Here is a 17,189-nt window from a genome sequence, read left to right as displayed (position 1 = left end):
CTAATGAATTAAAAATTTCTTTACCTTTTCACTAATAGTACTTTGTGTTGGACCATAGGCAAAAATAAGTCTGATTCTCCTATCATTCTACTAGAAACTGCCTACCACTCAAGTAATTTATCTTAATGTTTAATATTTGTTGATTACTATTGCTAATAATAATAATAATATCTACCTCCCTTAAATGTCCTGGTACCTGAATAAATAAATCATCTCATACTTATTTAAAAGCCTATCACCCATTGAAGGCTTCTGAGTCATAGTAACATCAATTATGTTAACTGTATTTCTTTATGCATTTTTGGAAATTATGGAGACAACTACCGTGTTTGAATAAAAACTTTAGTTTACTATTACTAAAATTTTACAATTCGACGTTTCGACCTTTATGTCAAGGTCATCTTCTGGAGCGTACAAATATACACAGGAAACAAGCTATACTACAGTCATGCTGGTTCGTTAAAGACACTGACTAACCGCTACCACAATTGTTGGCCTGACCTCTGGTGAGAAAAAAAAAAAAAAAAATTATACATCAACGCTAGAGTCCTATTATTTGTGTTGTCTACTATATACATATATTAACATCATTCCAGCCAGTTGGAGTGGAATGGTTTCTAATAATAGCAGATTGGCTAGAGTCCTGACTTATGTTGGGTGGTTTATCAGGATTTCGCAGGATTCTTTAAATTTTCTTTCGTACCATGTTTTTGTGTGCGGTGTAAGGAGCAGGTGCTTTTCCAGTTGATTTGGTGTAAGGTGTTGAGTGTGTGGTCCGAGAGGCCTGCTTCACCATAATGGTTATATTTAATGTGTCTAATGTGTTCTTTTTTGCGTATAGGGATTGTCCGTCCTGTTTCACCAATGTACGGTAAGTTACAGGTGCAGCGGATGCAATAGACTCCAGGATGTGCTAATGGGAGGAGAGGATCCTTAGAGGAGCTGAATATGGTTTTAAGTTTAGTGGGTGGTTTAAAGGTGGTATTGAGGTTATAATGTTGTAGGATTCTGTTGATTTTTTTTGATAACCCTTTAATGTATGGGATGGCTATGGTTTTACTGTAATCTAGATTCGTTTTTGTTGTGGTTTTATAGAGTATTTTATTGACAGTATTTTTGTTATAGCCATTGTTTATGAATGTGTCACTAATGATTTTTAGTTCTTGTTTCAGGGCTTGCTGGTTAGAGCAAATAGTTGTGGCTCTGTTTTTAAGGGTGTTTATGACTCCATATTTTTGTGCTGGGTGGTGATATGAATTCGCATGTATGTATTGGCCCGTGTGTGTCCGTTTTCGGTAGACCGTGAAGGATAGATTGCCTGAAGGAAGACGTGTAACTATTGTGTCTAGGAACGGGAGCGAATTTTGGTTTTCGATTTCGATGGTAAATTGTATGCGTTCGTGTTGTTTGTTTAGGTGGCTGAGGAATGTGTTTAGCGTTTGTCGACCGTGCGGCCAGATCACGAACACGTCGTCAACGTATCTGAGCCAGATTGTCGGTCGAAGCGTGGCGGAATCAAGAGCCCTTTGCTCAAAGGTTTCCATGTAGAAGTTCGCGATTGGGGGGGGGACAATGGTGAACCCATGGCCGTACCTTCCTTTTGTAGGTAGAATTTGTTTTGCCACACGAAGTAACCGGACTTTAGTATGTGGGCAAAGAGGGCCGTAATGTCGGGCAGAAATTTGTTCTGTAGTAGGAGAATTGTGTCATTGATGGGGACATTAGTGAAAAAGGCAGAAATGTCAAAACTGACTAATAAGTCGTCTTTGTCGAGTGTTATGTTTTTGATTATGTTTATAAAGTGTTGTGTGTTTTTTACGTAGGAGGGGGAATGACCTACCAACTCCTTGAGTGTTGCCGCTAATTTCTTGGCTAGGTGGTAATTGGGACTGTCTATTCCTTCCACTATTGGTCGAAGGGGCACATTTTGTTTGTGTATTTTCGGAAATATTCTGGGGGGGGGGGGGGGCGTAGTGGGGTTTGAGTTTTTTTAACTGTGTCTGGTGGCCAAGAAGTGACGGACTTTAGTAGTTTTTCTGTTTTGTCCTTTATCCTCTTTGTTGGGTTATAATTTACCATTTTATATGTGTTGTTATCGGCTACTAGTTGGTTTCATTTGCAGTATGTATGTTGACCTGTCAAGGACAACAGTGGCACTGCCCTTATCAGCTTTCGTTATTATTATGTTTTGTTTGGCTTTTTAACGATTTAATTGCTGCTAATTCTGTTTTAGTCAGGTTGTTCTGTATGGTTTTCTTGGTATTTAGGACATTACTGGTTTCTAGTCGTATTTTGTCTGCTATGTTGTTAGGTAGGGATCTGATGCCTCTTTCAGTGTGGTAGATACAAACACTTGAAAGAATTACTGACAATTTGGCCAAGCATACCCTGGAAAAGAACAAAGAAAAACTCAAGAAAAAATTCCACAGGTTGAAACAAACCGGCAAAATATGGCGGCCAATCAGAGGACTTCCTTCCCGAGAAAACAACAATGAACAACAAACAAGGGAGACAAGAAGCGACCAACCACCGACAAGCAAGAACCATGCGATTAACTTATCAAGCCATACCCTGAACAACGGCGAACTCACGCTGCTGAATAAAGGAACTGAACTACGCAATAACGCCTAACAAGGTAAACAAATTAGATTTTATCTACCACATTGAAAGAAGGCATCAGATCCCTACCTAACAACATAGCAGACAAAAATACGACTAGAAACCAGTAATGTCCTAAATACCAAGAAAACCATACAGAAACAACCTGACTAAAACAGAATTAGCAGCAATTAAATCGTTAAAAGCCAAACAAAGCATAATAATAACGAAAGCTGATAAAGGCAGTGCCACTGTTGTCCTTGACAGGTCAACATACATACTGCAAATGAACCAACTAGTAGCCGATAACAACACATATAAAATGGTAAATTATAACCCAACAAAGAGGATAAAGGACAAAACAGAAAAACTACTAAAGTCCGTCACTTCTTGGCCACCAGACACAGTTAAAAAACTCAAACCCCACTACGCCCCCCCCCCCCCCCCAGAATATATGAGGTTCCGAAAATACACAAACAAAATGTGCCCCTTCGACCAATAGTGGAAGGAATAGACAGTCCCAATTACCACCTAGCCAAGAAATTAGCGGCAACACTCAAGGAGTTGGTAGGTCATTCCCACTCCTACATAAAAAACACACAACACTTTATAAACATAATCAAAAACATAACACTCGACAAAGACGACTTATTAGTCAGTTTTGACGTTTCTGCCCTTTTCACTAATGTCCCCATCAATGACACAATTCTCCTACTACAGAACAAATTTCCGCCCGACATTACGGCCCTCTTTGCCCACGTACTAAAGTCCGGTTACTTCGTGTGGCAAAACAAATTCTACCTACAAAAGGAAGGTACTGCCATGGGCTCACCATTATCCCCCCCAATCGCGAACTTCTACATGGAAACCTTTGAGCAAAGGGCTCTTGATTTCGCCACGCTTCGACCGACAATCTGGCTCAGATACGTTGACGACGTGTTCGCGATCTGGCCGCAACGGTCGACAAACGCTAAACACATTCCTCAGCCACCTAAACAAACAACACAAACGCATACAATTTACCATCGAAATCGAAAACCAAAATTCGCTCCCGTTCCTAGACACACTAGTTACACGTCTTCCTTCAGGCAATCTATCCTTCACGGTCTACCGAAAACCGACACACACGGGCCAATACATACATGCGAATTCATATCACCACCCAGCACAAAAATATGGAGTCATAAACACCCTTAAAAACAGAGCCACAACTATTTGCTCTAACCAGCAAGCCCTGAAACAAGAACTAAAAATCATTAGTGACACATTCATAAACAATGGCTATAACAAAAATACTGTCAATAAAATACTCTATAAAACCACAACAAAAACGAATCTAGATTACAGTAAAACCATAGCCATCCCATACATTAAAGGGTTATCAGAAAAAATCAACAGAATCCTACAACATTATAACCTCAATGCCACCTTTAAACCACCCACTAAACTTAAAACCATATTCAGCTCCTCTAAGGATCCTCTCCTCTCATTAGCACATCCTGGAGTCTATTGCATCCGCTGCACCTGTAACTTACCGTACATTGGTGAAACCATATTCAGCTCCTCTAAGGATCCTCTCCTCTCATTAGCACATCCTGGAGTCTATTGCATCCGCTGCACCTGTAACTTACCGTACATTGGTGAAACAGGACGGACAATCCCTATACGCAAAAAAAGAACACATTAGACACATTAAATATAACCATTATGGTGAAGCAGGCCTCTCAGACCACACACTCAACACCTTACACCAAATCAACTGGAAAAGCACCTGCTCCTTACACCGCACAAAAACATAGTACGAAAGAAAATTTAAAGAATCCTGCGAAATCCTGATAAACCACCCAAATATCAACAATAAAGATGGTATGAAAATTCCAAGGATCTGGATGGCACACATTCAGCCAACCTAATTTGAAAGATTCAACATAATTCAGGACTCTAGCCAATCTGCTATTATTAAAAACCATTCCACTCCAACTGGCTGGAATGATGTTAATATATGTATATAGTAGAAAACACAAATAATAGGACTCTAGCGTTGATGTATAATTTTTTTTTTTTTTTCTCACCAGAGGTCAGGCCAACAATTGTGGTAGCGGTTAGTCAGTGTCTTTAACGAACCAGCATGATTGTAGTATAGCTTGTTTCCTGTGTATATTTGTATGCTCCAGAAGATGACCTTGACATAAAGGTCGAAACGTCGAATTGTAAAATTTTAGTAATAGTAAACTAAAGTTTTTATTCAAACACGGTAGTTGTCTCCATAGTTTCCAAAAATGCATTCGGATCACCGTGCAAGCCTAAAAGAAAGGATGTATTTCTTTATGTTTTCTACCAGCTTCACCACAGCTGACATTTTGCTGTTATGGTTCCATGACAAAAGTATCAAAGGACTTTATATAACTGGAAAACATTCCAGCTGGCACGATATCAGATTATTTTCCATTTTAATGTACAAGTTGGACTGGCCATTCCAATGGTGTTCTCCATGTCAAGGGTCGAATATGCAGATGATTAGACAACAGTAAGAATTGTTAATCTGTTCTTCACATTCTTTTTAAGCTAAGCGTTGGTCTTCCAGTTACCTTGCTTTTTATTATGATTATTAAATAATCCACATCTGGTAATAATTTACTGTTATGAAAAATTCTTCACAGAAATTCTATGATGCAAACACTGATTGAAAATGTGCTAAAAGTTTATAAAACAATTACCTAAAATGATAGCTCTTGGCAGGGCACCATTATCAGCAAAACCTAAACAATCAGTAAATGTATTTTTATAGCTTCCATTAGCTATACTCTGCTGACCTTTCAGACAAGTTTGGTATGCTACTTGATGTGGATTCTGAGTGTAGTTGTCATCCTGAAGAACCTGCAGTAAAAAAACAATTTGAGACACATACACAGAAAATGAGCATTTCAGAAGTATGATAACACATCTGCAGTTACATAAAATTATAGTGATTCACGATGAGTGCTTATGCTGGAAATTTGTTATTAATATTAGAGAGAAGTAAAATGAAGTGCTCGAATATGGAGATATAAAAGTATTGCAGCGGTTACAATGCAAAATTTAGAGGGACTTGAAATTCAGATAACTGGAGTGGAGCTTTTATAGTTCCCATCTGTAAAAAGAGGAATTGTAAAATTTTTTTGTAATAGTTTTATCTTTATTTTTATTTGTAATATAATATACGTATTACATAGATCTAAAGTTTTTCCTTTATGTTTTTAAACTCACTTACACTGAATTGATGTTCTCTCCTTTTTTCTTTTGCCTTAATCTTTGTCATACGTAACTGGCTTTAATTCTAATTGCAGGCAGCCATATGTCGGCTAATACAGCTAATTCAGTCCCTTATGCTCTTCAGTCTGGCAAAATTTGTTTTCCGACTGCGTCAGCCAGACTGTGCTTCCGAGAGAGTGAGGGATTGAAATGTGGAATAACAGCAATGCAGGCGTTCATAACTTTAACAGAAACTTCTCTTTTTCTTACTCAACACTTAGGTTAGTCGTGGCAATTTCTGATTAGCACACAGGTTCGTGATTTTTTTTGGAGATAGTGTATTGACAAGTATCAGATCAGCATGTTGTTTACAAGTCATTTATTCTAACTAAGAAATGCATGTACATTTGAAACAACAATTAGTTATGGCTACACTTTCCTGGCTTATCTAAACCTTGATTATCATACACTATTATACAATGCAATATACCATACACCAGGGTTTCTCAAACTTTTTCTACGACAGAACACTTCACAAATCCTGAAATTTTCACCGAACACCTTGGTTATTTTGTAATTTATTAATTAATAATTGGTAATTTAGCTGATTTTTATTATTAATTAATAATTAATTAAACATCAATTAAAGTATGATTTAATTGATGTTTTAATTAAGTTAACTGATTTAATTAAAGCATCAATAAACCATCATTAAATTAATTTGTGCTGATTTTCATTGACATCTCCTATTCTGATCACCAAATATATTTATAAGATTATTAGAGGTACTTACGAGTGAATGCAGACTTTTTCTCCTGTGTGCTGGTAGTTTTCCCCTCCTTTTGTACATCCTGGAGATCTTTGTAGGCTTGAGGTGGATGACTCATTATCTGTTCCATCACAAACACCTTCAATAAGAGATTTCTTAATACCAAAATTAAACAAAGTGCCTTGTCTCTTATTCATATTAGAATTTAAATCTGTATTCCTATTACTTTTAAAAAAATCACAGCACTCCGGTTTCAGAACAAGCACTTACACACAGCAATACGAACTTGCGAAGAAAGTATTCAGTATTACTACATCTGAGAACCAGATACTGACTATCTTGATCTTCAATTTCAGTGGAAAAATTTAGTTCATACTTCCTTGCTGATTGGTCACTGACATTTGCAACACAGATGTTATTTTGTTCAGTTTTGAGAACACACCACCCATTGTTGTAATCAGCTTGCAGGCAATTTTTATGATCAGTCATAAACGGCTGTATTCTCTTTCCCAATTGTTGAAAGATTTCGATGTGTGAAAATTAACAATAATTCATGAATATTTCCATGTTTAAAAATATGCTGCTTGGTCACTGACATTTGCTACACAGATGTCATTTCCTTCAGTTTTGAGAACATAAAATATGCCACCAATTGTTATAATCCACTTGCAGGCAATTTTTATGACCTGTTATAAACAGCGGTATTCCCTTTTCCAAATGTTGAAAGGTTTCGATGTGTGAAAATTAACGATACACAGATGTTATTACGCGTTCTGGGTCTGAACTTTTCGACATATTCACAAATATTATTCTCCTCAGAATATTTCTACTATAAAATATTTATTCATGAAAAATGCTTAGAAAACTCCAGAATTCCAGAACTTCTCGCAGAACACCTATTCACCTGCCGTGGAACACTAGTGTTCTGCAGAATACAGTTTGAGAAACCCTTCCATACACTATGCTATTATACAATACAGTATTATACACAATTAAGATAAACTTGTTGCATACTTTCTCATAGTTACATATATCCCTAGCACAAGCGTATCAACTTAACACAGCTACTTACAAATCATCCTTTACAAACAGTCAGTCCTTTGTATTCAGTGAAAATTCCATCAGGATACCGCGTTTTTCTGTCTTGATTATGACATTTCTATTTCTCACCAGAACGTCCCAGAAATGCATTTAATCCTTATGGCAGCTCGATACAAATTGCCTCTATAGTCGATGACTGGAAGCTTTTCTATCAGAAAAATTGTTGGGGAGATTTGGACTTCATCTGCAAGACCTTTCCTTCGGATCCCAGCAACAGGCGCCATTATCGCTGAGAGCATGGCAACCTCTGTACTTCGGAACTTCTACTCTGGGAACACCAGAGAACTCCGATTCCTACTCACCAGGTTGCTTAAATATCCTTTCCTTTCTTTGTCTTTATTTTTGCAATTTATTCTGTAAAATCCTGCATGATAAGTTATAGAATAACTTATCATGCAAGATTTTATAGAAAAAAGCTGAATGTGAGGATAGGAGAATTTCATCAGTAAGTGTTCTAGGTAAGTTTTATGCAAGCATAATTGAGAAGAGGCTGAGAAAAATTGTGGAAGAGAAACTTAGAGAAGAATAATCTGGCTTCAGGCCAAATAGAGATTGTAAAGATCCAATTTTTACTTTGCAACAAATAGCTAAGAAATCATGGGGATATAACAAGAATCTATACTTAAGTTGTGTAAATGTGGAAAAGGTACATGACAAGGTGGCCAGAGAAAAGATTTTCAAAATACTACAATTATATGGGGTAAATGGAACATTACACAGAGCAATACTTAGTATTCAAGTTGTAAGTCAGTTAAAACTGAAGGAAATACAAGATGATGGTTTGATGAAAAATCAAATGTAAGATAAGGGCACACACTATCTCTGCCTTTATTCATCATTTATATGGATCACATTATGAAAGAGAGTGCCATTAGATCTGATATTAGAATTTGGAGATATGTAGATGATGCACTCCTAAACACATTCAGTTAAGTCTCCAGGATTTCCTAACTACATTGAATGACAGCTGTAACAAATTTAGCATGAAAATCAACAATAACAAGACCAAAATATGAAAACAGATAGGAACACAAAAAAATTCATTTGCATTCTCAAAGAAGAACATATAGAACAAGTAAAATATTTCAAATATTTAGGCACAGTTTTTAGTGAGGATGGAAAATTAAATATGGAAACAGACAACAGAATAAACAAAGTTGGTATGGTGGAGGCCCAAATGAATAAATTTATATGGAAGAAGAGAGAAATTAGCACTTGATCAAAGATTACAGATAAGAGACATCTGAGAAAAATGAGGAGGGGACTGAACAGATGGCATCTATTCAGTATGCTGTCATAGTAGCCTTTACACACACACTTGAGGATACATATCAGGAAAACGATAAATTATAGAGAAGCAGAAAAAGCATGCCTAATTATTTCAGGGTGTCTGAATTTTGGCAACAATTTTCTCCACATCTTCACCATTTTACATGCCAAGGACATTTTATCACTTCGCTATTTGAGTGCTTGTGCATCACTCACAACCCAATTGTCCTTTGTCCACACTGCTAATTTATATAAATCTTCTTGTAAGATATACACATCACTTTTATCAACTATTGTCCTCCCTAGTTTTGCATCATTGGCAAACAACTGAATGTCCCCTTCAAATATTCTGCTATATCATTAATATACAAATTAAAGAGTAGTGTTCCTAGTACAGAGTCTCTTTGCATGTTTAATTTAGAGTATAACCAAGTGGAAAAACTTTCAATGTCTATCTCTAATCCAGAGTATTTTAGTAATAAGGTGTGACACCTTTTGGCTACTTGTACATGGAAATATGACTTCTGCATTACTTCAACCTTGGTATCACTTCTGGTTCTGGCTCCCACTGATGAGACTTCAATAAAGGTTGAAACCAGTCTGGATAGTGACCCTTCCATAATATACAGCATTATATATGTCCTTAAGGATATATGTTTTGCATTATGGGATACTAAGGCAAGTGATGTGAAGTCATTAGTTCCTATATACGCGCTGTCCAGTTCTGAACTTACTTTAGGTGCAAACTTTGTTTGCTTACACTTGGATAAACGATTAAATCAAGAATATAATTTCTTGGCATCTTTAATTTATAGTACAGCCCTGGGGCACTCCATTGGTCACCCTCATTTGCCTAGATTCCACTCCACCATACACCACCCTCTGATGTCTGTCTATCGCAGCTATCTTTCCTGTCCATGCCACCAGTCTCATACCCATTCCCATTTGCTCCAACTAATGTGAGGTTTTTCATGCAGAATTCTGTCAAATGCCTTTGCAAAGTCCAGCAGTATCGTGGTGTAGCCATTTCTTTTATACAATTCTTCTGTCCACTTATTATAAAATGTGAATAAATTACTGCAATGGGACCTATCTTTACACAAAGCAATGTGCCTCCTATAAAGCATCAAATTCCTATCCACACATTCCTGAATTCTACTTTTAACTAACTTTTCCAATACTTTAACCACCACTCTAGAGATACTAAGTGATCTGTAATTTGCTACTTCTGCCATGGAGCCACCTTTATGTAATGAATCTTATCCTCTTTCCACTTCCTTGGACCCTTGCCAGAGCTGAGACTTAGGTTAAACAACTTTCTCAGAGGCATTGCCAGTTCACTTGCACATTCTTATAGCACACAAACAGACATGCCATCCAGGTACACTGCTATATTCACTTTTTTTTTTCCAATATACTGAGTATCTCCAGTACTGGAGATACTCAGTATATTGGAAAAAAAAAGTTGCCTGGTGTTGTACTACTTACCAAGGTAAGATAGTATAACACTATATTCAGTCCTGAAGATATTTTCAGGTGCAAACTTTGTTTGCTCTCACTGGGATAAAGGATTAAACTAAATTTATTATATTCTAACCTAGTTAAAATAAACTTTCAATATATATTTCTTAGTTTTAACACATTCACGACGGGGTGTCATTTATCGTTCTGATGGAACTTTTCTTTATCGGTGGGCTCAACTCATACAAAGTTTCAATCTTTGGTTGAATTTTATTGCTGCTTGTTTGCATTTGAGCTGGCAAAGGAACTCACACATGCATTATATGGCATATTTGAATTCATGTTAGAATTTTATTTGAAGTTAGCCTTTGTGATCTGTCATAATGGCATCAAGAATTTCAAATGCAATAAAACAAACACTTATTTCATGTAATTGAAAAATTGGACAAGAGTTTTTAGTAAGATACTGTGTTTCCGGTGCAACACATGGTTTTGCTTGAATCTATACAGCATAATTTCTGTGAGAGGGGACATGTGATTCATTAGTTAGTGCCATTTTTATTCCAGCTGTCTCTAATTGCACTATTTGTTGAGAAATATATTACACAGACTGCAAAAGCCTCTGTACCTTAAATCAGGGATACAATAAAACTACTTGTTTTTCGTGCATCTACAGTATAATGGCTGTTGGGGACGTGAACATGTTTAAACATTTTTCGTGTGTGAGGCATATGCAACACTTTTTAATGTCTTCTTTTGTAAAGTAAAATCAGGGGTGCCAGTTATACGCGAGGGCGAGTTATTTTCGAGTAAATATGATAAGCATTTCGCCGAGAAGTTGACATCCTTCTGCTGCTTCCCTTGCTCAGCTAACTTCGATGGTGAGTTACAATGCATAAACATTTTTCTCACTACTGTTTTATTTTCTTTTTTTCCAACCAACATAATGAAAATCAATTTAATAATACAATAATTAATTTCACACTGAATAACATTATAAATTTATAAATAAATAAATAAAGTTAGATTAATTTTCTATTAATTTTCCCCTATTAAAAACTGCCCAGCACTTCAGCAACTTGATTTGTAAATTTTTGGCACATGCACATAAAAAAAGGTTCGCCACCACTGGCCTAAGGCATTTGTCCCTCAAAAATTCCAGAAATTCCATCCCTTACTACTACAGACAGTTTCCTCTTCCCAATTTATACTGTGGGGGGGGGGGGGGTGGGGGGGGGGGGGGGTGGGGGGGGGGGGGGGTGGGGGGGGGGGGGGGTGGGGGGGGGGGGGGGTGGGGGGGGGGGGGGGTGGGGGGGGGGGGGGGTGGGGGGGGGGGGGGGTGGGGGGGGGGGGGGGTGGGGGGGGGGGGGGGTGGGGGGGGGGGGGGGTGGGGGGGGGGGGGGGTGGGGGGGGGGGGGGGTGGGGGGGGGGGGGGGTGGGGGGGGGGGGGGGTGGGGGGGGGGGGGGGTGGGGGGGGGGGGGGGTGGGGGGGGGGGGGGGTGGGGGGGGGGGGGGGTGGGGGGGGGGGGGGGTGGGGGGGGGGGGGGGTGGGGGGGGGGGGGGGTGGGGGGGGGGGGGGGTGGGGGGGGGGGGGGGTGGGGGGGGGGGGGGGTGGGGGGGGGGGGGGGTGGGGGGGGGGGGGGGTGGGGGGGGGGGGGGGTGGGGGGGGGGGGGGGTGGGGGGGGGGGGGGGTGGGGGGGGGGGGGGGTGGGGGCTGTGAGATAACATTACCAAAACTTAACAAATCCATGTTGACATGGATTTGTTAAGAAGCGCTCTTGCTTTAGTAATATGATGGCCTTTTATAATAAAGCGACAAGAGAGCAGTTGATGAGGGAAAGGCATATACTGCCATTTTTTTGGATTTTGCAAACCATTTGACAGAGTGCCACATGATAAGCTGATATTTAAGTTGCAGTACATGAGTTTAAATGTCATGTTAGTCAAATGGATTCAGAATTGGCTGTCTGATAGGTATCAGAGAGTTGAGTATGGTGGGCAATATCGAGGAAGCAGAAGCTTACAAGTGGGGTTCCACAGAGTTCAGTACTGGGACCTATATTTTTCAACTTATATCAATGTCATTGTCAGTGGATTGCAAGGGGATATTCAGTTGTTTGCAGATGATGTGAAGCTGGGAAGGGTTATCAGAAATTGTGCAGATGCGGCAGCCCTGTCTGCAAGAGGATTAGAATAAACTAGACAGATGGGCAAATGAATGGGGGTTTCAGTTTAATGCGGCAAAATGAAGTTTAGATACATTGATGAGAGGCTGTATTACTTGATTGGTGGAGCTGTACTGGAGGAAATAGGGGAGATAAGAGATCTGGAGGGTGATGATTGATAGAAACCTGAAATATTATAAACAGTATCATATTCTTCAAGAGATAAAATATTCAATAATAGAATCAACATGTGATTGATAAAAAATAGTTGCTTTTTTGCTTGAATCTGATTAATCAGTAAAGAAAAACTTGCATGCTTGCATATGTGATGTACACGAGGAGAATGAAAAACTTCTTCAATTTTGCATCAAGTTAGAATTAAATGTGAGCTCCTGCAATGCTTCAAAAAGGTTATTCTGTTGATACATTTAACACTTTTCAATAGCTCCTTTCCTAATGCAGATGTTTTCTTGAAAATATACTCTCTGTAAAGTATATAAACAGATTTGAAAACTACTCATCACTCATGTGTTTGGTAATTAAGTAATTATTTAAATTTGAAATTTTATTTATATTTTATTCCTTGAAATCTAATAATGTAGATGAATTTATGCTTCTGCAGTTGATAATGCATATAATATTTCAATTTCTCTTCCTACTGTATTGACAATTACTATGAAACATAGCTGAAAATTCTACAAAACTAAATTATAATTAACATAAGTGGTATCCATATTTATTTATTGCTATTCTAACTCTTAAACCAGTCTTTAAACAAAACTTTTTGTTTTGTGTGACCCAAAATTTTTTATTTGCCCAGCAAATTACAGGCAGTGATCCTTTGTTACACCTTTTAAAACTCTCAGATTTAGTGAATAGTAGATTTTCATCTTATTCGTTCTTTCAAACTTCCTTCAGTGATGTCTGTACTTTAGAAGGGGGGGGGGGTCACATAGGCATCCGTTTCCATGTTAGGAGAATCATTTTAAAATGCTGGCAGAAACAGAAAAATGCATTTCCAAAGACATCTGGTCAGCATGATGAGAAATTAGACCATCAATCTCCCAAATGCCAGAAAGAAAAAAGAAAGGATGTACTGTATAAGGCCAAATGGGGCAAAGACTGGATCTGACTACTCCTTCCCAATAATATGATGGTGCTCCCTTAAACCACCCTTGGAGGACAGAACCCAATGAAGCAGGGAAAACAATTCAACAGAACAATAAATTCACAAACAAGACAAAATACCAAAAAAGGAAATACTACTCTATAACTTCAATAACATATAATGTAAGAACACTGGGAACTCAGGATAGAACATAAGAAATTGAAATTGAACTGAATTGAAATTGGACATTACAGGACTATCAGAAGTTAAAAGAAAAGAGGAAAACTGTCTTACACTACATGTTGGAGGCTTAATGAATTTTTTACAACACTCAAAAAGAATTAAAATAGAATTTAATACTTCCTATATTTCGTCCTAGTCACTAGGACATCTACGGGGATTACAAAAACAATTAATGTAACATGCAAACAAATATCATACAATACTAAGCCCAACCACGTGGGTGACACTAAAGTCCTATCTAGGTGGAGCGCCCTCTAAGGGCGGTAGTAGGTGGCCTGGAATGTAAGGTGGGACCTCTGGTGATGAGTGTTTCCCAAATCTTTGGAAGCTTAATGCAACCGTATTTATTAAGATTTGGTTGGTTTCTGAGAGCTGCTGCTGCTTCTAAGAAAAGTCTCTCTTTCTTGAATTTGCTGTGGTGGAGCATGGTGGTTTTCTTCATTGATACCCTGTGGGTCGTGTCCAAAACATGGTCAGGAAGGCCTGAATGGCCATAGTTGTCTTTACATTATGTTGGAGGTTTAATGGATTTTTTACAACACTCAGAAAGAATTAAATTAGAATTTAATACTCCTATATTTCGTCCTAGTCACTAGGACATCTACGGGGATTACAAAAACAATTTATGTAACATGCACACAAAAACTTATAATACTAAGCCCAACCACGTGGGTGACACTAAAGTCCTATCTAGGTGGAGCGCCCTCTAAGGGCGGTAGTAGGTGGCCTGGAATGTAAGGAGGGACCTCTGGTGATGAGTGTTTCCCAAATCTTCGGAAGCTTAATGCAACCGTATTTGTTAAGATTTGGTTGGTTTCTGAGAGCTGCTGCTGCTGCTTCTAAGAAAAGTCTCTCCTTGAATTTCCTGTGGTGGAGCATGGAGGTTTTATTCCATGATACTCTGTGGGTGGTGTCCAAAACATGGTCAGCCAAGCCTGAATGGCCATAGTTGTGTTTAACGATGTACGACTTGTGTTGCTCCAGGCGGATGGATGCTGATCTGCCTGTCTGTCCAAAGTACGCAAGCTTACAGGAACAGGGTACTTTGTAAACTCCAGGCAGAGAGAGGGGGGGCTGATCTTTCGTAGAACGGATAAGGGTAGCAAGTTTGCGGTAGGTCTTATATGCTGTGTGTAGGTTATACTTTTTTAGTATCTTGGCTATTTTTTCTGAAGTGCCACGGATGTAGGGTATGGTGATGGCATTTTTAAAATCTTGTTGACGAGAAGGATGGGGAATGGGGGAGGAACTGATTATTTTTTTGATACTGTGATCGCTGTAGCCATTGGAGAGGAAAGTGCTGTGTATGTGGTTAAGCTCAGTAGTGAGGGCGGTTCCACTGGAACAAAGATTGTGAGCTCTCTTGGTAAGAGTTTTAATGATGCCATATTGTTGTGAGGGGTGGTGGTGGGAGAGTTTGTGAATGTATCTGCCTGTGTGTGTGGGTTTTCTGTATACGGTGAAGGTAAGTGTATCATTAGGCAGGCATGTGACTAAGGTGTCTAGGAAGGGTAAACAATTGTTCTTTTCCTTTTCCATAGTAAACTGGATTCTTGGATGTAGGCTATTGAGATGACCGAGGAAGGAGTCTAACGTGTCTGGGCCATGAGGCCAAATGGAGAACACATCATCTACATATCTTAGCCAGATAGAAGGTTTGAGTGGGGCTGAGTCTATGGCTCGTTTTTCGAAATCTTCCATATAGAAATTGGCAAGGGGTGGTGAGAGGTGGGAATCCATGGCGGTTCCTTCTATCTGCTTGTAGATTTTATTTGTTATTCCAAGAGAAATACCCAGAGTTGATGGCAAACGAAAAGAGATCTAAGATGTCAGGGGGGGAAAACGTTTTCTAAGAGAGATAAAGTGTCAGTTAAGGAAATATTGGTAAACAAAGTGGAGATATCAAAGCTAACCAATATGTCTGTATTGTTCAAGGTTAAATTTTCTGTGAGGGCTTTAAAGTGGGTCGAGTTTTTTATATAGGAAGCTGAATTTCCGGTGAGGGGGGACAGAGAGTTGGCCAGCTGTTTAGACAGTCTGTAACAAGGTGCATTGGTGGCATCTACTATAGGTCTAAGTGGGGAATTGGGTTTCTGGATTTTTGGTAAACCATATATTCGGGGGGGGGGGGGGGGGAAGGGAGCAGAAAGGTTTAAGTTTTTTCGTGACGTCAGGGAGCCAGGAGGTTACTTTTTTAAGTAAGATTTTCAATTTCTTAACTTGTGTATTTGTGGGGTAGTGTTCTAGCAGGATGTAGGTAGCGCGATCGCGGAGGTAGTGTTCATTTTACGATTGTATTCGCTGGTATTATGAACAACTGTGGCATTACCCTTATCCGCTCTGGTGATGACGATACTTTTTTATTTGCGTAGTTTCTGGAGAGCCATGCGTTGGGCATAAGATAAGTTACTTTTTGGAGGCGAAGAGTGAGCAAGGATGTTGGCTACGTCAAGTCTGATGTTGTTGGCTACCTCCGACGGTAAGCGACCGATCCCCCGTTTGACGTTAACCATTACATCGAACACCGGCACTTCTTTTGGGGTGACTCGAACCCGACCCACTAAAAAACTCGACCCACTTTAAAGCCAACACAGAAAATTTAACCTTGAACAATACAGACATATTGGTAAGCTTTGATATCTCCTCTTTGTTTACCAATATTCCCTTAACTGACACTTTATCTCTCTTAGAAAACGTTTTCCCCTCTGACATCTTAGATCTCTTTTCCTTTGCCATCAACTCTGGGTATTTCTCTTGGAATAACAAAATCTACAAGCAGATAGAGGGACTGCCATGGATTCCCCCCTCTCACCCCCCCCTTGCCAATTTCTATATGGAAGATTTCGAAAAACGAGCCATAGACTCAGCCCCACTCGAACCTTCTATCCGGCTAAGATATGAAGATGATGTGTTCTCCATTTGGCCTCATACCCCAGACACGTTAGCCTTCTTCCTCGGTCATCTCAAATAGCCTACATCCAAGAATCCAGTTTACTATGGAAAAGGAAAAGAACAATTGTTTACCCTTCCTAGACACCTTAGTCACACGCCTGCCCAATGATACACTTGCCTTCACTGTATACAGAAAACCCACACACACACAGGCAGATACATTCACAAACTCTCCCACCACCACCCCTCACAACAATATGGCATCATTAAAACCCTTACCAAGAGAGCCCACAATCTTTGTTCCAGTGGAACCTCCCTCACAACTGAGCTTAACCACATACACAGAACTTTC

The 17,189-nt window shown here is 39.2% G+C and overlaps 1 protein-coding gene across 1 annotated transcript in view; it reads right to left on the bottom strand.

Moving 5' to 3' along the window:
- LOC150109269 (uncharacterized) overlaps positions 1 to 17,189 on the bottom strand; it is a 228,200-nt gene that overhangs the window by 119,291 nt on the left and 91,720 nt on the right. The window contains exon 5 of the mRNA XM_090401977.1: positions 5,316 to 5,475. Within this exon, the coding sequence (XP_090258103.1) occupies positions 5,316 to 5,475 (160 nt within the window). The remainder of the gene's footprint in view (positions 1 to 5,315; positions 5,476 to 17,189) is intronic.

This window comes from Typopeltis vanoorti, chromosome 2 (assembly GCF_054136105.1).
Source record: "Typopeltis vanoorti isolate ZY-2024b chromosome 2, IOZ_Tvanoo_1.0, whole genome shotgun sequence".
In the NCBI taxonomy this organism is placed as follows: domain Eukaryota; kingdom Metazoa; phylum Arthropoda; class Arachnida; order Uropygi; family Thelyphonidae; genus Typopeltis; species Typopeltis vanoorti.
This window is presented reverse-complemented; position numbering and strand designations above follow the sequence as displayed.